This window comes from Bolinopsis microptera, chromosome 1 (assembly GCF_026151205.1).
Source record: "Bolinopsis microptera isolate Bmic1 chromosome 1, MBARI_Bmic_1.0, whole genome shotgun sequence".
NCBI classification, from domain to species: Eukaryota; Metazoa; Ctenophora; class Tentaculata; order Lobata; family Bolinopsidae; genus Bolinopsis; species Bolinopsis microptera.
Window position 1 is genome coordinate 15173840 of NC_087072.1, and position 25449 is coordinate 15199288.

General features: G+C 39.7%; 2 protein-coding genes across 2 annotated transcripts in view; both read left to right on the forward strand.

Moving 5' to 3' along the window:
* The window catches only part of LOC134814078 (modifier of protein aggregation 4-like), a 61916-nt gene that overhangs the window by 6033 nt on the left and 30434 nt on the right, over nucleotides 1-25449 (forward strand). The gene's annotated exons all lie outside the window — the stretch shown is intronic.
* LOC134814038 (uncharacterized) lies at nucleotides 4800-17844 on the forward strand. The gene is made up of 8 exons (XM_063822021.1): nucleotides 4800-5011; nucleotides 8161-8254; nucleotides 9760-9878; nucleotides 14394-14490; nucleotides 14677-14784; nucleotides 15076-15310; nucleotides 16767-16914; nucleotides 17196-17844. Exons 1-8 carry the CDS (start codon nucleotides 4832-4834, stop codon nucleotides 17235-17237), a joined length of 1023 nt encoding a protein of 340 aa, XP_063678091.1. The 5' UTR covers nucleotides 4800-4831; the 3' UTR covers nucleotides 17238-17844.

Consider the following 25449-nt stretch of genomic DNA (forward strand, 5'->3'; position numbering starts at 1 on the left):
ATACATTTGGGGATAAGATAAGATAGCTGGAAGGAGCTTCTGAAACTAATTTGTGTTGCTCCATAAATATTATCTGAATGTGTTCATGCTGAAAATTTTGCTGTGCTGCAAGTAAAGTGTCCGTAAGACATTTTTAGCCCAGGATACCAAAATTAATTACATGTTTGATGTTAATATTTTAGGATGCACGAAAGTTAAAACAGTTTTTAATGAATATCTCCAAAGCTAAGCACTATAAACCCTATGTTGCTTTATTGCTTGTATATACATGTAAATGTGGCTTTTGCAGTTAGTTTGAGCTAAAAGAGAGGCCCCTACAAAGTTCTGAAGCCGAGATACAAAAGTAATATATTTGCGCCTGTGAGTAATTTAGAAATTTCCCCCCTAGGGTTGGGACTACTGATAGAAATTGCGTACCTTATCAATTCTGATCCAGAATAACCTTACAAAGGACCTGGTTTCTAGAAAATTTGTAGACACCAAACTGCATACTCGATTTCAATTAGCTTCTAGAGTAGATTTTTTTCACTCGCCCCAGTGAAAATCAGTTTTTCTGGATTTTTTCCAAAAGCAAGCATTTTGGACCTTTATGACCTTTATAGTGCCAATATAAACATGTGCATTGCGGTCATTTTAAGCGAAAGTTTGAGTCGCTAAGACCTTCAGAAGCTGAGATACAAATTTGATGAAATTTGTGCCTACGCCTGAGCTTAAATTAGTTTTTTGCAGATATCTCGGGAACAAACAATTTTAGACCATACATTGATTAATAAGTTGTATATAAATGTGGCCACTGCGGTAATTTTACGCTAAAAATAAAGTCTCCATGACCTTCAGGAACCGAAATACAAAAATCCCGTATACGCGACTGAGGGTAATTTAGAAAATTTGCCCTGTAGGGTTGTCTCTAGCGAAACAAATTGTCCACCTAAACGATTCTGGTTTAGAATGACCTAACAAACAACCCTGTGTTGTCAGAAATCGTATACATCGAAGTGCACACTCAACTATGCCCTGCTACTAGAGTATAGGGCACAAACTTCTGCAAATCACAGCTTTTCCGTCTTAAAATTTTGAATCTCTAGATTTTTAAACACTCAATCATCGTATTTTAGATTAAAAGACTATCGTAAATAGTTTAATCGTTATAAGTAAGGTCGACAGATCGGTGACGTTTGGGGCAAATTAATTTTAAGAACTTGAGTTTAGCTTAGTAGAAAGTAAGATAAGGAGTCCGAGTAGTGTTGAGCACTACATAGCATAACCCCGCCCCTCATTCCTTGAAGCGAGCGCTAAGTATCCCCTGAACTACTCCGACTGCCAGCTTGACAAATTTTTATATTTCAACCTTTAAACTGCGGATTATAAGTTGACTTGATCCGTAAATCAAATCATGCATATTTTGACATATTTGAGTCGTTTTTTGACAACTCTGCACACGAAATGTAACAGGAATGCTAGAGCAACGAGCTTGCTCGTTAGTGGGCGGCACACGCCGACCCGTAACTTGTTGTGGCAGCGACCAACTGCCGAGCAAACTTTAGAGGTAAACTCTGCAGACACAACGTATATTGTCACAGTTTTCAAACTGGAGTCGACCCTCGGAGGGGACCTGAAACACGACGCATTCTTCAGCTAAGCAAGGCCAAAAAGCTGGCTTAACCAATGGTCTGAAGCTTTTCTAAAAGATAACCCATGTATGATGTTGCTCTGAAACGTTTAAATCTCTGCACTATTAAAATCTGAGGATGAGTACTCTCGTCATATTGGTGCAACAATTCCAATCTTGTGCCACGAGCTTTGAGCTAGATCCTTTTGTCTCTGCAGGCCACCACCAGTTGTTGAAAGGTAAGTAAGAAGGTAGCGGACCCTGTTTTGCCCGTAGTTTTCATCTTGGTATGTGGGTGGTCTTTTGATACCTTACTTTAACTTCTGTCACAGTGTGACTTGTAGTGTTTTCACCTGAAATTGAGGAATGTGTGGGCGTGTGTTTCAATCAAAATAGCGTAATACTGAGTTGAAGGTGTTTAGCGAGCTCACTAAGCTCACTACAAGTGATAATGCTAATTCAGCTTAGAACGCATGCGATCTGGCCTTTGAATCATTTCCTTTTTATTTATGAGGAAGGAGGACTTAAGGGCAGGGACCTGTGACGTCCGACGTAGATCCACATTCCACCTTGGTGGTCATATTTACAGGCCTCTCGTTCAATTCATTTTGTTCTACATAAAATACAATTTGACGTTGATTATTGATATTCGTCTCTGGACCTCAACTTCGAAAGAGCACCAAGCATGATTTTTAGATTCAATTTGTGACTTTTGGGCTTTACTTTGGGCTCCGCGTGAGTCCGTGAGTTTGTACAATTGATACGTGAATAAAGTTTGGAGAATAAATTACGATTTTCTAAGTCACGTACCTTCATCTTTCGAGGGATGTACCTACATTCCGGCATTGACCTGAAAATTTTTTTGTAGCCCTACAGCTCGTGGTGGCCGCCTTACGTTGTATACATTTTATATTGTTCTTCAACCGAGAATGCCATTTCACAAACACGTGTGTTGCCCAGCTGCTCCTTGGACCTCTAAATTGTTAATTGAACTTGAAGTGGCATGAGTTCACTTATCACTTTGGGTTTGTGTGTAGCTTCTTCAGATTGTCTTCTTTTAATAATTTATCAGCCAAAGTAGTATAAATATCGGCTATCTATGATTTCTTTTGTTTTTGCCGAAAATATTTTTGGCTGATAACAAATTCCTGTAGTCTAAATTCTAGTCTGATTGTAAATGTAAACGAAAATCTCCATCGCGATCATCCCCATTAAATATATAACGGATCATAATCATTCCCTCGATTTAGGTAGGTACTTAAACTCCAAGTCCTGGCATTGGTGGGGGGTCATTGCCATTGGTCATTTATTCTTGAAAACTGACGAAAAAAATCTTCGGTCCCCCAAATCATCTTAGATCACAACTGATCTCGTTACTGATAACCAAATTTATGTTTCAGTAATCTGCAGCTATACCACAAAAGTAATTGGTTACAACTGGGTGAGCACTTAAAACCAGACTGCCGTCTTTAGGTTTTTATGTACCTACTTATTTGCAACGCTTCATTAGTTACGGGGCCGGGTGACGTTGTACCTTTGAAGCGTATTCCCAAACCAGCTGACCCTGTCGGCACTTTAAACACTAAGAATAGGATCGCAGCCCACTTGTGTGGCTCTGTGGGAGCTGGTAAAACTTTTTTCAAACCCATCAAACTTAATGAAAAAGTATCATTGATCAAAAGCACTGACCACAGAAAATTTAACATAGGTTTATTTCCAACCCCATATTCCGAAATTATATTCACACTGAATACCCAAAATTTACTACTGATCTGACTGCTGACTGATTGAAAACTTAAAATCTATAAGTACAGACTACAGAGTAAGATAACACTGAGCTAGCTCGGGAACACCAAGTTCCGGACGAGCTGATGATCCCGGACCAAATACCTTAGCGGCCCATTTGTAGACGGCCCTTATTTGAGAAATTTGCCCTCTTTGCTAGCCCATGATTCTGGCCGCTCGTTTTGTCAAACCATATTTTGAACCTATATTTTTACAATACTCTCATTGCTTTACGTGTATAATATTATTGTACAAATGCAGTCCAGTTGATAGCTACTGTGTAATAATCTGAGAACACCCGTGGTGGTTCTTTACCGGTACAATGGCGTTTTATAACCGTTGGTGTTACAGTGGTTCTTTAATGGTGAAAGGGTTTTCTGTTAATTTTAGCAATGATTTATTGGATTTGTTTAATCTGCACAGTGTACTTTGTTTATCGATGAGATTTCTGTTTAATTGACTTCGAGTAACGAACAAACATTAAAATTGCGCCTGAATTATTACTCTTCAAAAATGTTCCCTAGGTATTTGTTTTTGACAAATGTTTCTTTTCTGTTCATAATTTAGGCCATCCATAATTTTGACCGATCACAGTTTGGTGAAAAATCCGACCTTATTTCCGGTTAAATATTGAACGCTCGGCCCGGACACCGGGCTGTGATTATAGCAGATTGTCCATTGTAGATACTTTGAAATTCTGATACGTTCTGACTACAACGACATTTGATGATGACTCAAACTTAATGACCACAGACTTCTAAGTATGTAGTTACAAGAAATAATAAATATAGTGTCTGCACCTCCATTGTGATTAGGTTTAACGACAAAGCTCGTAGCTCGATACGATAACGGCACATCACCGTATGGAATTACTTATCTCTTGACACATATAATAAACACTAACAGTAATATTCGCTCTTGCCTCATCTTAAATTTCTTCTCTTTGTAATCCACAATCACGGTGGTTTAGAGAGATGGTATAATATGTTGCAGTTTTTCATGATGTGAACTATTACTATTAGGTAGTAATGTTTCACGTGGTTGCCTGGGTGGAACCCTCATTGGAGGTTCCCCGTTTACTCTGAACCTCTTATTCTCTGACACGCACCTTGACTCTCTCTCTTCCACTCCGGGGAATTTACGGGTGGTTATTCCGGGGGTTTTCAGCTGTTAGAGTACGGAGTCACGTGATTTAAGGGCCCTGTCACTCGTCTGACCACTTGGCGTATAGGCTACCGATTTGGAGCGGTTTTCGGAATACTTTCAACTACTTTTGTCCTTTGTTTGCGCCCGATTTACAATTGACTGACTAGCTCCGCGCGTCAGAATAAGATCAAGTGATGGTCGCGTGATTGATCACGTGTCCAACGCGTGATCAGCTGACGACCATCATTGTATCCAGCGCAGATGCAGCGAGTGGTCATATTTTGATTTGAAATGCCCGTTAACGTTGTTCAGCCGATGGTTACGCTAGAATCCTTCCTGCCAGCACAGTGTGATATGAAGAGCAAGGAATTGGAACTGACAAGACAGTTTTACGAGAAGCAGATGGAGCTGTTGAAGAGTTTGAAATCGAGCTTTTACCCTGAGAACGAGGACCCGCTGAGTAACTCCCAGGTTAGTGAGTCCTTAGTCGACCTAACTCAATCATTCGTACTCCTGTTTGCGTTTGATCGCTTAACTGCTGGCGTAACTGTAACATCGCGAACCTTAATCTACCGATACTTAGGCACGGCACGAACGATAAGTTTATTAAGGAGATTGTCGCTATAGTTGAGTGCCTTGGATGACGGGTCTTTCATCGAATTTCACTGATTCCACTTTCCTTTGAGCACCATATAGGCTCCAGCTCGCTGAGTTTGTAATATGTCATGGGGTCGCCCATCTCCTTCTAACAGCTGGGTGCAGCACTGCATTTAGACTTAGTGCTCCTTACCGAGTCTAGCTTTTACACGGTGTTGTGGTTCAGACTCAGCTGTTACCTGCCCTAATTTGCCGGAGCTTTGTATCGGGCAGGTCCCCTGGTCCCCCTCTCCTTCACCCTTTAGGTCGATAATGTATCAAATGTGGCTCATAGATTCTAATTACCTGGTGGACTCCCCCTGCCTCAAAAGGACAGCTAAGCTGCAAGATCAAAGGCGCTCATCACAGATCATGAGTCCAATAAACTTAATCTCTCAAGAAAAAAAGAACTTACCGGCTTTAAGGTTGGAACTTTCCGTCACTTGATTCGTCCTGCAAATCTTTTGTTTCGATCAATTTAAGTTCATTGTTGGCGTAGGAATAGGTCGAATGGCTTTCAATCGACGCGTCTATTGAACACTGTCTCATTAAACGGCGAGCATGAACACTCGATTGGGCTAGTCACCAAGTCACATCGTAATCGTCATCGTTAACATGTTTTGATGTTGTGAAGAGATTGGAATTGAGCTAGTTCTTCAGTATATTACTTCGTGACAATTGTTCTTTAAACCTTTTCATCTAACGTAGTCTAGTTTACAAGACGTAAAACTTTGAAGAGGGTTCGCCAGTCTCGGTTCCTGTGGTAATTGTTCGGCAACTTTTTCATGGGGGTAAGAATGTGTTACTTTCAACAACACTACTACTTATTACATTACACGGACACTTCTTTTGTTCTCGAACGATTATCAAATTGCTCTACTCTGATGTGAACATTATTAACTAAACACTGTTTTAAGAGCTGTAGTCTAAAATAATTTATGTAATAACTAATACTATAGATGACATGACTCGATCGGTAGAAGCGCCTCAAATTCTCATTCGCGGTCCGAGGCGAGATTAATATCCAGATTTTAGGAGCAGTGTGAGCTCCGAAGATCTATATCTTTCGTCGAAACAAACATTTTCCAGTTATCCTGACGCAAAAGGGAATGTTTGTTTTCTTCATAAGAAATGAAATGATACAATAACTCACCATAGATTTCACGGCTGGAATAATAATTAATCATTCTAATTTATAAGTATGTACAATAGCGTGTCGCCGCGACGTTCGTATCACTTTTTCGTGTTTCCGTTGGTGAATTTTTAATCTGATGCCTGGTACATATTAGTAATATATTGAATATCAATGATAGAAAACAATAAGCGCCCATAACTTACGAAAATTCTTGAAAACCACATTATTGCTCATCATGAATGATCTTACTCATACTGATGTGGCATTATTCGCACACCGAACATAGAATAATCCGCTACAATATAGGATGACCTGGTGATACGAGTTCTAATTTGAGTGGGACATTAAAAGTACCAAAAAATAAAAGTACCAAGTGTACGATAGTATGGTTCATAGAATATAGATAGAATTCGAGGCAAGTTTACTGTTAACCAAGGTTTGACTCTGCAGCGATTCGGTATAGTGCGCGGTTTCGTTGATAAATTTGCAAATTTTGTTTATAGCTGAAAGAAACTATTCGTTTAGCATTTCTGTGACAGAAGCAACGAAGGATTAGCTGATGGATTCTCGAGGTCACCATCGGGAGATGGCTCATAGTATTTTACGTTTCTTGAGGAATTCGGGAATTCCGTTAGATTGTCAAATGCAAATGAAATTGAAGGTTTACATTATTACTCAATTTATTACCACTGATCAGAATTTTTCTACAGAAAAAGTAAGTTGATCTTCGCAAATATTTAGTTCGGCTTATGCCGTAAATCTATACGTACATAAGTTTAGACAATAGACATAAGTATAGTTAGCTTCTTTGTTTCCATCTTATCAAACTCAAAGATCTCTTGCTTTCGCTTTTGTACTTCTGAATTTTGAAAGTTAGAAACTCCAAATATTTTCCTCCTTTGTCAGCACAGAATTGAATCTTGAGACGCAGCTTAACTCTTCTACTTTACTTATATGCAATAATAGTATGCGAAGTGTACTGTGTAGTGAGACTTATAGTTACTAGATTCCATGTTGGGGGCACGAACGGCATTACTACTTTATACAAGTTGATAACATCACAATGGTAGTGTTCCTATATAAAAAGATAAAATGCCGTTGAGCATATTATATTTCTTAGTCAAGCTCTGAAATTTTCACGTTTACAGTTACAGTTGAAGGTTTCCGCCAATCAATCTGTCAACGAAGTCAAATTATCTTAGTAAATTATCTAAAGTAAATTAAATTACATAAAGTTGATCACCAGATTGTGTGTAAAATCAATTGAGGAGATAGCTTAGCTGTAACGTCCAATAGTGTTTATTAAGGTCCTCTACATTTCGTACCCCGTATGTATTTACCCTATATTTCCGATCAAATTTCGGTCATAAATTCCCCAATAAGTTGCTGTCTTATCATATTTTTATCAGTTACATAACCCGGCCCCTTTCATGAGTTAATACTTATAATTATATTAATATTAGATTCGAACGCCGTGCTGGCCGACGTTGTGAAGTTGTCAAAATGGGAAAAACGCCGATAAAGTCTAAATTAATTTTAACCACCGTAGAACTTGAAATTTTGTACGAATACGTCGGTTATATAATTATATAGGAATCTGTTGATTCGATTACCACGAATTATGTGTTTGAGTAAGATTGTGGCTGGCTTACTTCTGGGAATTAATTTAAGTATCGAGATAAATTTAACCCTACGAAACAGCAAACTTTTCATTAAAATGATCAATATTATTTCTATAATATCAATTTTAATCATACGCTTCCCCCCTTTTCCTCAAACTTTCTTCGTTCTAGCCCGAACTAACACCTCTTAGTTGTTGTAACACCTTAGTAACACCTTTTATTTTCAGTTATATCCCACCCCGAACACCTCCTTCGCACTGTCCATTTCAGAGTTACACTCTATAATCCCTCTGGGCCGAACTGCTGGAGCTTTGAGAGAGGGTGAGTTCGTTTAGTTGCTCAAGTAGTTTGTTAGTCCGTCACACCAACGTTTAACCAAAGTTTTCAGCTTATTGCTTATTACTTTTGTGCTCGCAGATTTACTCTCTTGGTCCAAACTTTTATACCACAGCTACAGTCCATGATATCCCGACCTTTTTTCACAAGATATATAGTACAGTTAGATGGATTGTGTACTTAGTTTAATGTGTCCAGTGTCCTGACCACCATTATTATACGTAAAGTAGGTAAAGGCTAGAAGTTGAGGGCGGGAGTAAGAAGGCATATTAGACAAGGTACTTCAGTATTTTGTAAAATACCACACTCTCCACGAGTTCTTTTAAGTAGCAAGCTAATTTTCTGGTTTCTAGTTTTATGGAATTAAAGTTTAATATCCTCCTAAATTTAGCAGAGTAATGTTATGAGAATCTTGTCAAACCCCTTCTCATGAATTACAATCAAACTCAAATAACTTATGTGATAACATACAACATACTTTACAAATTCTGCAGAGCACAGTATTTAGATTTTGAAACAGACACTGTGCGGCCATTTCGAAATGAGAGACATTCTTAATTAACATACCCTCTCTAACACAAGACCCGTCCAAAAGATCGGTGAATTTGTCAAAATATAATAATAAAACTGCTAGTTATTATGTCCGTTATGTAATTAAATCCTACTTTTAAATCGTAGTGCACACAATTCTTTGATGAAACTTATTGTTTAGCCTCATCACTTTATCGCACCGAAAATTGAAGTATATGCTCACAGCTCAAGGTATATGACTTCTCCACAACAATGTCTAATAACTCGGCTACTTTGTCTAGAAAGAACAATGAGTTCGCCACTATACTGTATATATATATGTTACACTGTATACTGTAACTACAGTGAAAAGTAAACGTTCCATTCCCTTTCCCATGTACCGCCAGTTGTTGCTGAGTAACAGTTACTGTAATTTATCGTCTAAACAGTTCACAGTTGGGAACAAAGCAAAAATAATAGATAAATAAAGCGAAGAGAAGGAGCCTGGGAACTTCAGATGAATTGTTGAGCTGAAGGTATCAAAACTGCGGTTAAATAAGATAATATGACACGTGATCTGAAACTGATTGGCACATATTGGAGTACATACTGTGGAATAATATAAACTTTGAGCTAAACTATAAAATAGACACTAAGGTAGACTTTAAGCTGTAAACTCTGAGCTCGACACTAAACTTTAGCGTTAACCTCTAGACTATGACCTGGACATTAAACTTCTTCAAAACATATAATTTGTTTGTCATGTAACTTTCTAAAGTTCAGCTCTCATTTTAACCACTTATACCCCCTCCCTCCCTCCCTCCCTTCCCCCTCCCTCCCTCCCTTCACCCCTCCCTCCCTCCCTCCCTTCACCCCTCCCTCCCTCCCTTCACCCCTCCCTCCCTCCCTTCACCCCTCCCTCCCTCCCTTCACCCCTCCCTCCCTCCCTCCCTCCGCCCCTAACACTCCCCTCCTCTCAGGTTGGACGGGGATAATGAGAGATCACTTGAGACGGATAATCCCTCACACCACATGGTACTTCAAGAGATCTGCTTTCTCTCACCCTGATACCAGGAAACGAGCTGCTCCACTCTTCAAGGTAATACTTCTTTTTGAGCATGCTTTCTTAATTAAGAAATTGTTTAAATTATGCAAGGTGTGATCCTACCCAAAGTTAGACATGTACTTGGGTGTTAGATCACTCGGCTTTATTCTGTATCACCATTTTTACAACCGTCCTTTTATTTATTAGGGCTTGCAAAATAATTTATTTATTGGGGAAATTTTTGATGGTAATTAAATTTCTGTCACCGAACCCTGTCGTGAAAGTCTACAAACTGGAATCCTCAAGGGTTTGTTCCATACTGAGTGTGTGACCGGGCGTGGGCGGGAGATGAATTGCGGCAAAATCACAATGAACTGTACAAATGAACATGTTAAAACGCTGGCCGTAGTTATTTGTTAGTATTGCTGCGGGCTGAATCTCACAGGTCACACATTATCTTACCTCCACAAATAACAGGCCACTATTCCTGCTCCTGATAAATGATTGAGGTCCAACTAAAGGCTCCGGCACTGCTCTTCTATGGCCTTCTGGTCACGTGACTACCATATTTGGTATTGTGTCTTGCAGATCACGCCACTGCACCGCAATCAATGTGCTACGCCCCCGCGTTCCGATTTTCACCGTCTCCATCTATTTGCAATCTACTTTTAATTCGGCACTTACGGATATTTTAATTAAAACCTCTCGATCTCTTAAGTACAGCTACGTTCTATAAATTATATCTTAACACAATGCTGATGATGATGACTAAATTAGATGCTGCCATTTTCCCAAGTTTAAGGGCGCAGCTCACTCCGTGAGTTGCATCATTGACCATGACCTAACGGTTGCTAGCTGTCCAGTGTCCGCTAGCAGCCACTCATCATTGGATAGCGGGGCTGAAGTCACGTGACACGAGCAATACCTTATATGGTAGTCACGTGACAAACAGAGCTAATCTGGTGGCGGTGCTTGAGAGAAGGAGGATTGTTAAACACCCCCGCTGCTCTCTTGCTCCAACTCAGTAGTTTGTAACATTGTGTAAAACATCTCGTACTGGTGACAGTATAATGTCAGTATAATGTGGGGGTGGAGAGAAGAGAGGAGCTAGAGAGAGAGAGAGAGAGAGAGAGAGAGAGAGAGAGAGAGAGAGAGAGAGAGAGAGAGAGAGAGAGAGAGAGAGAGAGAGAGAGAGAGAGAGAGAGAGAGAGAGAGAGAGAGAGAGAGAGAGAGAGAGAGAGAGAGAGAGAGAGAGAGAGAGAGAGAGAGAGAGAGAGAGAGAGAGAGAGAGAGAGAGAGAGAGAGAGAGAGAGAGAGAGAGAGAGAGAGAGAGAGAGAGAGAGAGAGAGAGAGAGAGAGAGAGAGAGAGAGAGAGAGAGAGAGAGAGAGAGAGAGAGAGAGAGAGAGAGAGAGAGAGAGAGAGAGAGAGAGAGAGAGAGAGAGAGAGAGAGAGAGAGAGAGAGAGAGAGAGAGAGAGAGAGAGAGAGAGAGAGAGAGAGAGAGAGAGAGAGAGAGAGAGAGAGAGAGAGAGAGAGAGAGAGAGAGAGAGAGAGAGAGAGAGAGAGAGAGAGAGAGAGAGAGAGAGAGAGAGAGAGAGAGAGAGAGAGCTGGTGTCTGATCCTCACATTCCCAATACATGACACATCTTGTTAGAGTGCTACATCTGCTTGTTTGCTCGCGCTACCATTGTTCTGCACTGTAACAACAGTATATGTAAATCTGGTGCTATAATTACAATATCTACCTCCCCCACACAGCGTGAGGTAGCCAGCTCTTCTTTTTTCAGCAGAGATTACTAAACAATGGCCGCTTGTCTTGCAGCAGATCATGCATGACAAGCTCGATTGAGTGAGCACAGAGAGACAGAGTTAGAGACAGTTGAGTAGCGCTCCCCCGGATTGTAAATCCGTCATGTGTACGGGAGGGGGGAGGTGGCAGTAGTAGTTTTAGAATCATGTCACTTCCCTCTATTCAGTACAGAGTTAACATTTTATAAATGGGCAATGGGTAGCAAATATAAAGTAGCAGGGTATTCTAGGATTGGTAGAACTAACAATCTTACTACATATATATAATCAAGAGGCTTGCATATGAACATATATAATATATATAGGTATTTATATCTGTTAGACGGGTTCCTGATAGTGGTACTTCAAAGCTGGGCACTATCATGAGAGACACTAACAATTCTGGTAATCGAGTTCAATTTTATCTAACCTCAGATTACTCATGACTGAGAGGGTCATCCCATTTATCAGTTTCCCTAAAAAATTACAAATAAAGAAATAAGTCCCTCTGGCCCCGGCCTCAAAGTCCAGATTTATCTAGGTTTATCTGAGCCTCATTCCCCTCCTAGCGTCTGCTTCATTTCAAAGTGTGGAAAAGTCGATTCCTCAGGACCGAGGGCTCCTTTGATCTTAAGCTTCGTGTAAAGAGCGACTAAACATGAACCCTAGGGCTCACAGCCACCTTTTTATTAAACTTTGTGTTTTGAACGAGATTGTTAGGTTCCATTCACGGCATTGTTTTTACCTCGGAAATATGCTAAATTCAATGTTGTACTTAAATTCACAGGCTTAAGGGCTTGAGAAGATTGAGTGCTTTGTTCTGAGTAAGTATTCCAATGATTCTGGCTGGATCTTTAATTTTATCCTCAAAGTTTAGCTCAGCCAGACAGTTGACTAGAACTCAATTTATATTTAAATCTCCGTTCCCGGATTCAAATCTGGCCCCGAACAGCCTAAGGTAATGACGAGTCGTATAATTATGTGAAAGCCACTGGGTACCATGACCCAACATCATGTGACAACATTGTTTCCCCTGTTTTCCGTCTGCTGAATTTCTAAAATGGCAAATTAGAGCCACTTAAAGAGCCCAATAATTACTACTCACACCGGTGGGTTGCTTTTTTGTCCCGACTCCACAGTCTTCCATGAGGCAAATTTGTAAACTGTTCAGCTTTTTGGGGATAAGTGCCTTTTGATTCAACATGGTCCTTAGCCACATTCATAATTCCAGCTGACTCGTGGTCTCCGCTTAAAAGTTTGATATGGTAAATTGCGTGATATTCATGAGATCTGATGTGTTTCATACTGTGACCTGTTCTAGCACTAAAACTTCGCCACCTAATAACAGAATTATTTAATTGAACTTATTTAATAGGAGGGGGGAGGATTTAAGAAAATTTCGGGACTATAAGTTGTCTTCAGAGGAGATGTTGTTAGTTGGTGTGTTTTTTTACATATCAGCTAAAATAAATTCCATCTCAGTTCATGCAATTACCATATTGAAACGAGGAATAGTCCCCCACAATAACAAATACTCCACTCTTTCACGCTTGAAATACTCCTCCACAAGATTCACTTCTCTCCGGTTGGGTGGTCTTACCATTGCCACTATTGGTATCACGAGATAACCCTATCAACCCTCGCTAATGAATTGTTTTAGTCGGGGCCGGGGTGCAGGACCCCTTGTGCACAGGGGCCATGTTGGTGTTATGGTGGTCTGTAGTATCTCCACTGCTCACTCACTCTCCACTGTCACTGATCTGTCTCTACAAAGGAGATACACGTGTCTCAGGCCCATTTGTAACGCTTATCAAATTATGCAACAGAGCCATAGTACGCTATTGTCCCTTCTCTCCTTGAATTGCAGCGTTACCATCTTCTTCTGCGACCCCACAAGCGGCCACCCTTTGAGTTTCCAGTCCAGTGAGCCACAGAAATATGTAATAAAATCTAACTGCTCTTTCAGCCCCCCTATTCTATATTCTGACACGATATTTGCTGCCAGATGCAGCGCGGACCGCCCATAAAGGTCTACTTTTCAAGTCATGGTCGGCTGATAGCGTGTTCTAGTGAGTGGTGTGACCCTCCGCTGTTTGATAGACCACTTTATCGGCAGCAGAGCGCGGTGATAAGAATAGTTCAAAGAGAAGCCTCCTCGAACAGCTGGGCGCACTTGCGATGCGGGCCCTTATGAGCATTACCCAATAATACCATATAATTCCAGCTCACGTGATCCTCGTTTTTTAATTATCCTCCTCACATGGTGCCCTCATTCACGCTTCTTTTCACACAAACATGCCAACAAGTTTAGAAGAATGAGGAGTTAGTTTGTGAGTAGCTGGACCTGTCAAAGAGAATTCGCAAAATCTAGAGTCAATGTAGCACTTTCAGGTCCCGCGAGGACAATAAGTGACGCACACTGTTCCCCCTAACGAGCTTTAATGGTCCTCTTGTGCTTTGAGGCAGGGCAATGAGATTTGATTAGAGTATGATCAAAACAGCCGGCACTACTTTGGTTGCCGGCAAATCCATGCATTCACTCTGTAACTAAAATCATTACCACCTGAAATCTTTGTACGCGCAAATAGAATAGGTTCAAAATCAGTGCTGTAACCAGTTGAAAGGAGGGATTCACGTGTTTGAACTGACCTGGTGGACGCCAGACCTCAATTTAACTTTGGAGGGGCAAACTTCGGCATCTGATCAGAAATTTTTCAAAGCGTTTGTCCGAAATGTCTGTGATCTTTCTTTTCAGACCTGTATTAAACTTATTATTTTTCAGTGTGAAGCGGTGTGCGCAGAACGAACGTGTCCAAACACTATCAAGATGTGCGCCACAAAATCGGACCCCTTACGAGTGAACGTCAAGTTTGGTCAAGGTAGATAATTTTACCACTATAATATTGCGTTTTGTAAATACATAATGGTCGATAATTTGTGGGGGCCGCCATCTGTGCTGAAGTTGGTGGTTCCCCCCTAATGAAGGTATAAACACCCACTGACTGCTGAATGCCACTCATGACAGCTCTCAGCTTCTTTTTATAATAATTTACAAAACTTTTCAGCCATGTGCATCCATACGTTGAGAAGGAGAGTAATTCAAACGACGCTCAATAACCTTGAGTGTGACGCTAAACATGGGGTCCACCTGAACTCTGACTGTAAAGTTTCCAGTAAGTTTGCTCGTAATTTGTTTGTTACAACTGAAATCACATTTCAATTTGGGGCTGGAGGATTAACATACCGTGATCTGATGAGATCTATTAGCGAGACCTTTATTCACTATTTACTACGCATCACTGTATTCAAATCGTTTACAAAGACACGACATAACCAGGCTGAGAGTTACCGTTGGTATGTCCCACCCTCAGTCACAAGATTAAGCCAAATCAAAATCTCTGCCAATATATCAGACCCCGTTAAGAAAACTACCAACTAAAAGTTAAAACCACACCTCTTTTCAGAACTGTCTCTAAAGCAAGCTCTATCGTGCGTTTCCTCCACCTCCCCCAAGCGACACAGCCCACCAGCCACCACTACTCTCAGTAACCGAACCCCCGTTCTCCACTGCCCTCCTCAACTCGTCTACAACGCGCCAACTTGTACTTCAAACACGGCGGTAACTTGCAATTCCAATACCGGAACTTGCACTTCTGAGATCAAACGTCCAGTCGCTGTACGCATCACTCCTGAAGACAGGTGAGCATTGAGTTGGATATTTTGGGAGTTATTTTATCTGACTTTTAATCGTAATGGAACCGGTGTTCAGATGTAAGCTCATTTTCACTTTTTAATTGAATCATAAAGTGTGGTGTTGGCCTTAGTTATTTAACGTTGGGTCTATGGCGCAGCCCCAACCGTAGTAAAATAGGAATATCAGAAACTAATTTTAGGGCACTTTAGGGCATTTATCTTTAAACCATCATCGGGTCCCATGGTCTTAACTCCAAATATTGATGTTTTCAAGGATGTTTAATCTAAAATAAGATGGCTGATATCATGGCAAAAAAACAATAAATTTAGCCTGCAAAGTATGTAGTGAAATTGTTAAAATGTTGTGACGTTGTCAACTATGAACATGATGAATGATAAATTGTCTTCAACAGAATCAGACCACTTTTTACAATTTTTAACCACAGATTCTTTATTCTAATCAAAACTTCAGATCTGTGAATTATGTAAAGAATTTAATAACCAATAAAGATGCTCGGCTGAATTGTAAAATTTGTTAAGGATGTTATAAAATTCTTTTGAAATTCCGATAAGGTACATGATCAGCTGGCACGAAATCGATCAATTTTGTTTTTTTAAATCCGAATTTTAAATGCTGCCAGCACCGGCTACAATTGATATTTTTCCCGGCTCTAAGGGAAAGTTATTCAAGTTTTAACTTTAACTTCACCTTCTTAAGCGCTCTAGTACCAAATTTTAAAATTCATACCACCCAAAAATAAGTAATCCACAGTCCCAAGCCTTTATAATACACCCCAAGTTTAGTAGGTTTGTAAATTCACCGATTCGTTCGACAGAAGCCCAAGGGTTGTATTACCCCGCGTATAAAGGAATTACTTCTAAAATCAGTGAACCGTTACTAACTGACTCTATATAGACCGCCTGGTGTGAATTATACCTCTAACTACAGAGTAGTCAGACCACCACCACCCGGTATATTTATACGTGAACTTTATGTTCGAATTTAAATACTACCAAATCTCATAATTTGGGGATTTAAACACCATGGCTGTTAATTGGGCTGTTTTAGACCAATTTAATGCTCATAATTCAACAATACTGGTGTATTATCAGTTCACCAGTACTAGTAGTGAGGGTTCACTAAACGTTTGCAGGGAGGTCTGGAATGATCGTCCAAATTCAAGGTTGTGGTATGGTTGTCAACACAACAGAATCAATATTTGAAGCAGTTCAACCTCGTCTCTTAATCAAACCCATAACTGACCAACTTAATTTTTTCGAACAGTCCCTTCCAGCTTAGGGTTGCTCACCCCACCACGTAGCATAGTTAAGAAGAGAAAATGTATCCTTGTGTCCAAAACTGGGTATAGACTTCCTCACGACAGAGTTTACGGATTCAAAACCGTACGATTAGTTCATCTTGCGTATGTTTTTGCCTCACTAACGTATACTTGTCTCCTAGGAAGCGCAGTTACTGTAGACTGAGATCAAGTGAAGACCAGGACGCCCCCTCAGCATTCCACATTGTTACCAGTCCAAACAAGAGGACCAGAGTTGAACCTTCTCTCTTCCCTTCGCCTTCTTCTACCCTATCCAACTTCACTTTCAGTGTAAGTTTAAATTAAGCCGGCCTAGTTGCAGTTTCTAAGTAAATAGAGGCTTTTCCGATGATCACATGTACTACTGTACTTACACATTAAACCTCACGAAATGCGTATCCTGAATAACAGTCTCTAGTAATGTACACACTTACACGATCCACACTACTTTTCTCTATTGTTGCGTTTTTTGTGACGTCTTTCGGGACCCAATTGGCTATTTGCCAGGAATTTCTTAATTGTTTTGTAACAATAGTGTCTCTCCATTAGTTTAATAAACTTAATGTTTTCAGGTGGATTTACCTTTCAAACTAGAACGAGGTATAACCACGTGACCCCGCCAGAGTTGTCAGTGTACAAATCACAATCGCTCTGAAGATCATGCGCTTTACTTTCTGGATCACGTGATTTGCTCTCTAAGTCACGTGACGACACCATTATTGACCATGAACTAATAATTTACACCATTTGAAAGAAACTCAAATCTGTTCAGGTCCAAATTTCTGACTTGTCAGTAATTGATGATACGATTATGCTCAATTCAATGAGAACTTAGTATATTTCTTAAACTGGACATTCGTCTGGGGTAATAAGTACTTAATTATGAATAATATTACTGAGTTTATGTATGAACTTTAATGAATATTTATAACATTACAAGGTAATGGTATTTTCTGAGTTTTGCTATTATTTAAGAATGTTAGAGACTACCACTATAAATGATTAGTAATTTTTGAGCTTACTTTATCGATCATCCGAGAATTACATTTCTCGTGGTGGTACTTAATCATAAATAATGCATTTGACTTCAGATGTACATTTTATATGGTTTTGAGACAGTATGCCACTTTTGAGCAAATAAGGGTTTTTAAAGTCGCAAATATATAATGTATTGATATTTAATTGTTTGTTTAATAATTTTCAAATTAAACCATTAATGAATAGTTCATTTCATTGACTGAAAGTGTTGAACAACTGCAAACTGGTCGAATCTTGAAAAGTAGATTGGACTCGATCTTGGATATAAGGTCCCGGTCCACGAAAATGTTCTTCTTTAATGTTTAAAGTCAATCCTAACATGGGATTTAATTTGTCATACGTTATAATTATATGACCCGCCCTGTATCGTCAGGACGATATAGTGAAACGACCGTGGGGTCGCAACGTGATACAAAATTTAATGATGATGTGATACTGATTGGAACACATTTGCACGGGTTGCTGCATAGATGCCTGCAGCCTGATGCAGTGGCGATTTGAATTGGAGTTGGACCGCTCCGTGTAGATTCATACATCAAACATGTTGATTTTCGGTCCAATTTATGATTTAATCACTTCCTTGTAGCACGATGCATTACTGGGCCGCGCTGCGCATATCACCCAATAATGCTTTTCGCGTCGCAACCACATTGTTAGATCGGCGAGATGCGCTACTGGGCATCACTTGTCATACGTTGTATGACCCGCCGCGCACGATCAATTACTGGGCCGCGCTCAGCCTGTCATTCCGCCTTAACAACATTAAAGCCTGGGGTCCTCAGGTAAACGATCAAGTGCGCGGCTCCCGGCCCCCTGTATCGTAGAAACTCAACTATAGTTGTAGGTTTACAACTTATCATGCAGGACGCGCTCCGAGTTGAACTCGTCGACGGAACGTACATGGAACAAATATTTTACGAGTATCACTTACTGGGCCGCGCTCAGCCTGTCATTCCGCCGAATCTCTATTGTTTATGAACATTATAATAGCCTGAGGTCCCCAGGTAAGAGTATCACCCGTAAAAACTATAGTAAAACAACAGTGGGGGTCCCGACTTGATTCACGATGTCAATCCTTCGCAGCTCGGTGAGGCACAGTGGTGCATTTTGCCGATCTACCGAAAGTGATCTATGGAAAGTGATTAATTGACGATTTTAATTCTTTGTAGCTCGGCGAGCGGTTGATTGACGATGTCAATCCTTCGCATCTCGCCGATCTGCATAAGTGGTTGCGAGAAGAATTATTTGATGCGCGGCGCGACCCAGTAGTGCATCGCGTTGATTCACGATGTCAATCCTTCGCAGCTCGGTGAGGCACAGTGGTGCATCTCGCCGATCTCGCCGATCTACCGATGCGCGCGCGACCCAGTAGTGCATCGCGCTACAATGCATCGCGTTGTAGCGCGATGCACTACTGAATCGCGCGCGCATCAAATAATGCTTCTCGCAACCACACGTATGCAAATGGGCGAAATGCGAAGGATTGACATCGTGAATCAACTTTTGAGCATGTACGAAATATTTGATGAATACATATAAAAAATAACATAATATCACTGAAAAAGTTTTAATTGACGATTAGGGTGGATGGTTTTTTAATCGTATTTATGGAATTGTTACCGTTGTAAAACTTACATTATGACAGTTCAGATGGCGAAAGTTTTATCGAAAATGGACCTGTCATTGTTCTGGAAATAACAATAATAAACAATAATATCTATGACCAATTTAACCATATTAAGAAATGTGGTCGGTGATCCAGTATTGAGCATATGTGCAACTGTGTGAGTTCAGTATTCTAATTGCCCCCTTCAAGCAGCTAAGGTGCGTCTTACTAGCAGTCATGTGACCGAGATCACGTGATAACACCTTTAACTAACTTATTGCCCTGAGGATCAATTGGTACAATGTGTATTGAGGTAAATTGGTCGGGGTATGTTTTATTATATAATATCAGTATTTACACTGTTGGAACAGTGAAAGACCAAAATATTAGATGTTAACCCTGAGCAAATTGTAGCTTGTAGTTGTACATTTAATATAATCAATAATACTACATACTACCTTGTCGGACTTTATTTAAACGGACTTTAGTTCATAGTTGGATGCTAGAAGCCCAAGTTTACAGTTTACACTGCACAGAATACTCTATAGTAACACGGTACACTGCACAGAATACTCTATAGTAACACGGTACACTGCACAGAATACTCTATAGTAACACGGTACATTGCACAGAATACTCTATAGTAACACGGTACACTGCACAGAATACTCTATAGTAACACGGTACACTGCACAGAATACTCTACAGTAACACGGTACACTGCACAGAATACTCTACAGTAACACGGTACACTGCACAGAATACTCTATAGTAACACGGTACACTGCACAGAATACTCTATAGTAACACGGTACACTGCACAGAATACTCTATAGTAACACGGTACACTGCACAGAATACTCTATAGTAACACGGTACACTGCACAGAATACTCTATAGTAACACGGTACATTGCACAGAATACTCTATAGTAACACGGTACACTGCACAGAATACTCTATAGTAACACGGTACACTGCACAGAATACTCTACAGTAACACGGTACACTGCACAGAATACTCTACAGTAACACGGTACACTGCACAGAATACTCTATAGTAACACGGTACACTGCACAGAATACTCTATAGTAACACGGTACACTGCACAGAATACTCTATAGTAACACGGTACACTGCACAGAATACTCTATAGTAACACGGTACACTGCACAGAATACTCTATAGTAACACGGTACACTGCACAGAATACTCTACAGTAACACGGTACACTGCACAGAATACTCTATAGAAACACGGTACACTGCACAGAATACTCTATAGTAACACGGTACACTGCACAGAATACTCTATAGAAACACGGTACACTGCACAGAATACTCTATAGTAACACGGTACACTGCACAGAATACTCTATAGTAACACGGTACACTGCACAGAATACTCTATAGTAACACGGTACACTGCACAGAATACTCTATAGTAACACGGTACACTGCACAGAATACTCTATAGTAACACGGTACACTGCACAGAATACTCTATAGTAACACGGTACACTGCACAGAATACTCTATACTCTATAGTAACACGGTACACTGCACAGAATACTCTATAGTAACACGGTACACTGCACAGAATACTCTATAGTAACACGGTACACTGCACAGAATACTCTATAGTAACACGGTACACTGCACAGAATACTCTATAGTAACACGGTACACTGCACAGAATACTCTATAGTAACACGGTACACTGCACAGAATACTCTATAGTAACACGGTACACTGCACAGAATACTCTATAGAAACACGGTACACTGCACAGAATACTCTATAGTAACACGGTACACTGCACAGAATACTCTACAGCAACACGGTACACTGCACAGAATACTCTATAGTAACACGGTACACTGCACAGAATACTCTATAGTAACACGGTACACTGCACAGAATACTCTATAGTAACACGGTACACTGCACAGAATATTGTATAGTAACACGGTACACTGTACAGAATACTCTACAATAACACGGTACACTGCACAGAATACTCTATAGTAACACGGTACACTGCACAGAATACTCTATAGTAACACGGTACACTGCACAGAATACTCTATAGAAACACGGTACACTGCACAGAATACTCTATAGTAACACGGTACACTGCACAGAATACTCTACAGCAACACGGTACACTGCACAGAATACTCTATAGTAACACGGTACACTGCACAGAATACTCTATAGTAACACGGTACACTGCACAGAATACTCTATAGTAACACGGTACACTGCACAGAATATTGTATAGTAACACGGTACACTGTACAGAATACTCTACAATAACACGGTACACTGCACAGAATACTCTATAGTAACACGGTACACTGCACAGAATACTCTATAGTAACACGGTACACTGCACAGAATACTCTATAGTAACACGGTACACTGCACAGAATACTCTATAGTAACACGGTACACTGCACAGAATACTCTATAGTAACACGGTACACTGCACAGAATACTCTATAGTAACACGGTACACTGCACAGAATACTCTATAGTAACACGGTACACTGCACAGAATACTCTATAGTAACACGGTACACTGCACAGAATATTCTATGATAACACGGTACACTGCACAGAATACTCTATAGTAACACGGTACACTGCACAGAATACTCTATAGTAACACGGTACACTGCACAGAATATTGTATAGTAACACGGTACACTGCACAGAATACTCTACAGTAACACGGTACACTGCACAGAATACTCTATAGTAACACGGTACACTGCACAGAATACTCTATAGTAACACGGTACACTGCACAGAATACTCTATAGTAACACGGTACATTGCACAGAATACTCTATAGTAACACGGTACATTGCACAGAATACTCTACAGCAACACGGTACACTGCACAGAATACTCTATAGTAACACGGTACACTGCACAGAATACTCTACAATAACACGGTACACTGCACAGAATACTCTATAGTAACACGGTACACTGCACAGAATACTCTATGATAACACAGTACACTGCACAGAATACTCTATAGTAACACGGTACACTGCACAGAATACTCTACAGTAACACGGTACACTGCACAGAATACTCTATAGTAACACGGTACACTGTACAGAATACTCTATAGTAACACGGTACACTGCACAGAATACTCTATAGTAACACGGTACACTGCACAGAATACTCTATAGTAACACGGTACACTGCACAGAATACTCTATAGTAACACGGTACACTGCACAGAATACTCTACAATAACACGGTACACTGCACAGAACACTGTTCGGATATTGTACACAATATAGTCAAACTGTACGGAGATTGTACCTAATATAGTCACACTGTTCGGAGATTGTAAAACGTCTGCCCGAGAATTAGGTTTAAAATACTCTAAGGTGAACCTTTCTCCGAGATCTGGTTTTAAAACGGTACGAGATAAATTTCTGCGGTAAATTGTAAACTTGGGCTTCTAGCATCCAACTATGAACTAAAGTCCGTTTAAATAAAGTCCGACAAGGTAGTATGTAGTATTATTGATTATATTAAATGTACAACTACAAGCTACAATTTGCTCAGGGTTAACATCTAATATTTTGGTCTTTCACTGTTCCAACAGCTAAGGAAAGCTATTGAATGTTTCAGTGTAAATACTGATATTATATAATAAAACATACCCCGACCAATTTACCTCAATACACATTGTACCAATTGATCCTCAGGGCAATAAGTTAGTTAAAGGTGTTATCACGTGATCTCGGTCACATGACTGCTAGTAAGACGCACCTTAGCTGCTTGAAGGGGGCAATTAGAATACTGAACTCACACAGTTGCACATATGCTCAATACTGGATCACCGACCACATTTCTTAATATGGTTAAATTGGTCATAGATATTATTGTTTATTATTGTTATTTCCAGAACAATGACAGGTCCATTTTCGATAAAACTTTCGCCATCTGAACTGTCATAATGTAAGTTTTACAACGGTACCAATTCCATAAATACGATTAAAAAACCATCCACCCTATTGACGATGCGATAGCATAGTTATGAAATTCAAATGTATTATTTCTTTGTATCACGCCGTGACCCCCACGGTCGTTTCACTACGATACAGGGGGAGTTACTGAGCCGCGCTCAGCCTGTCATTCCGCCAAATCTTTATTCGGTTATGTTAATGAACATAATAGCCTGGGGTCCTCAGGTAACAGGGGGAGCCGCGCACGAGTGAGCGGCGGGTCATACAACGTATGACAAAAGTTATAAACCTACAACTAATATGAGGCTACAATCAATAATATAATATATATATATTGTCAGAGTAATAACCTTATTTATTTAATGGAGTGTAGAACTTGTAAACAGTCGTATGTAGGATATACTACTTCTAATCTCCCTAAGAGATTTTCTAATCATAAGAGCCACATTAAGAAAGGTATCAGAAGTTGTAAGTTAGTAAATCACTTTTTAGATATTGATCATGATTTAGATTTTAGTTCAGTAGCCTTATATAACTCTTCACTTAGTACGCACCTTTCTGTTATTATAGTGGACGCTCTTGAATTTAAACCTGAAATAAGTCAAGCAGATAGGGAAAAGGCCATGGAAGCTAGAGAGGGGTTCTACCAGACCCAATTGAAAACCCTTGAGCGTTATGGGGGTATGAACACCCTCGATAGTAACCACATCCTTTTTAAATCCGCTGGAGCTTAGTGTTTAGTTTATTTATTTTATTTGACATGGTCTCAGCCTATTAACCTGTGTTTAGTTTACAATATTGCTATCAGAGACGTGTTATATTCATTACTATTTATATATTTTTACTGCTTGATTCAGAGAAATCTAGCTTTTTCCGAGAAACTAATCTTTAATAGATTAGATAAAATGTACGCAGCCATTCTTTCGTTTGATTATTACTCAGTATATTTTAGTTTTGTACCGTTTTAAGTCACATAGTTTTGTACGTCTTCCTAAGACTTGTTTTCCTTTCCTAGTTTGTAAGTTATTTTAAAGATTTGTGAATATTCCAGTTGCTTTTAGAACAATTTTATCTCAGATAACGATTTTTAATAAAATGATGCAAAGACTTATTTCGAAGATCTAATCAACACCGACTTTTAATGTGTAGGAGTACAGCTACAAAATATATATATATATATATAATATATTTGACCAAAACCCATAATCATGGGTAGAGTGAGCCGCTGCCAGTGTCTCTCTTTTCCAAACAAAAGAAAATGATATTAATTTGAGGAACCGTCCGCAAATGCAGATTGATACCGAGAATGAAATCGGTCGCTCGCTTTTCCCATTCAATAAGCTTTATTACAATACGTAAGCCGTGAATGAATGGGAAAAGCGAGCGACCGATTTCATTCTCGGTATCAATTTGCATTTGCGGACGGTTCCTCAAATTAATATCATTTTCTTTTGTTTGGAAAAGAGAGACACTGGCAGCGGTTCACTCTACCCATGATTATGGGTTTTGGTCAAATATCATCTCTTTTTGATTATAATGTCAGGATAATTTACACAGTCGAAACTTAATAAGGAGGTAATTTCAACGATTTCGAAATTTTACCTTTGAAAACGTTTCCTTGTGTTTAGGTAGGCATATCTGTCAATAACAGACTGAATATAGCACTTTTTACTCATTCAAGTTGGCATTAAATTCATATTATATAATGCCATTTTAATATCGTGGGAAAGCAGAATATATTCGAAATCACGAATGAGCAAAATTCTCACCTTTCGCACGTGCAAACTTTGAGCGGACGTTGCGTGCGCATAAAATATTGAATCACCATAAATTTTTACATAGTGTTATTTAATATATAGTTTGATAAGCATGAAAAGTTTCAGAAGATTTCAAAAAGAACTTGGATCACAACGGGACTCCAAAGTTGGTAAAAATCGTGAAAATAACAATTTTTAGTGATTTTAGCTATTTTAAATGAATTTGGGCGTGTCCCCACGTGTGCAACTTTTCGATTTTCAACTTTAAAACTAGCCTATAACACAATTTAGACCTTTAGGAAGCAAAATTGAGCTCCACAACCCAAGGGATGGCCCAACACCAGAGAATACTAATTCACAACTTTTGTGTTTTTATAAAATTATTCTTCAAAAAAGCACAAACTTCAATAGCGAATATCTTTATG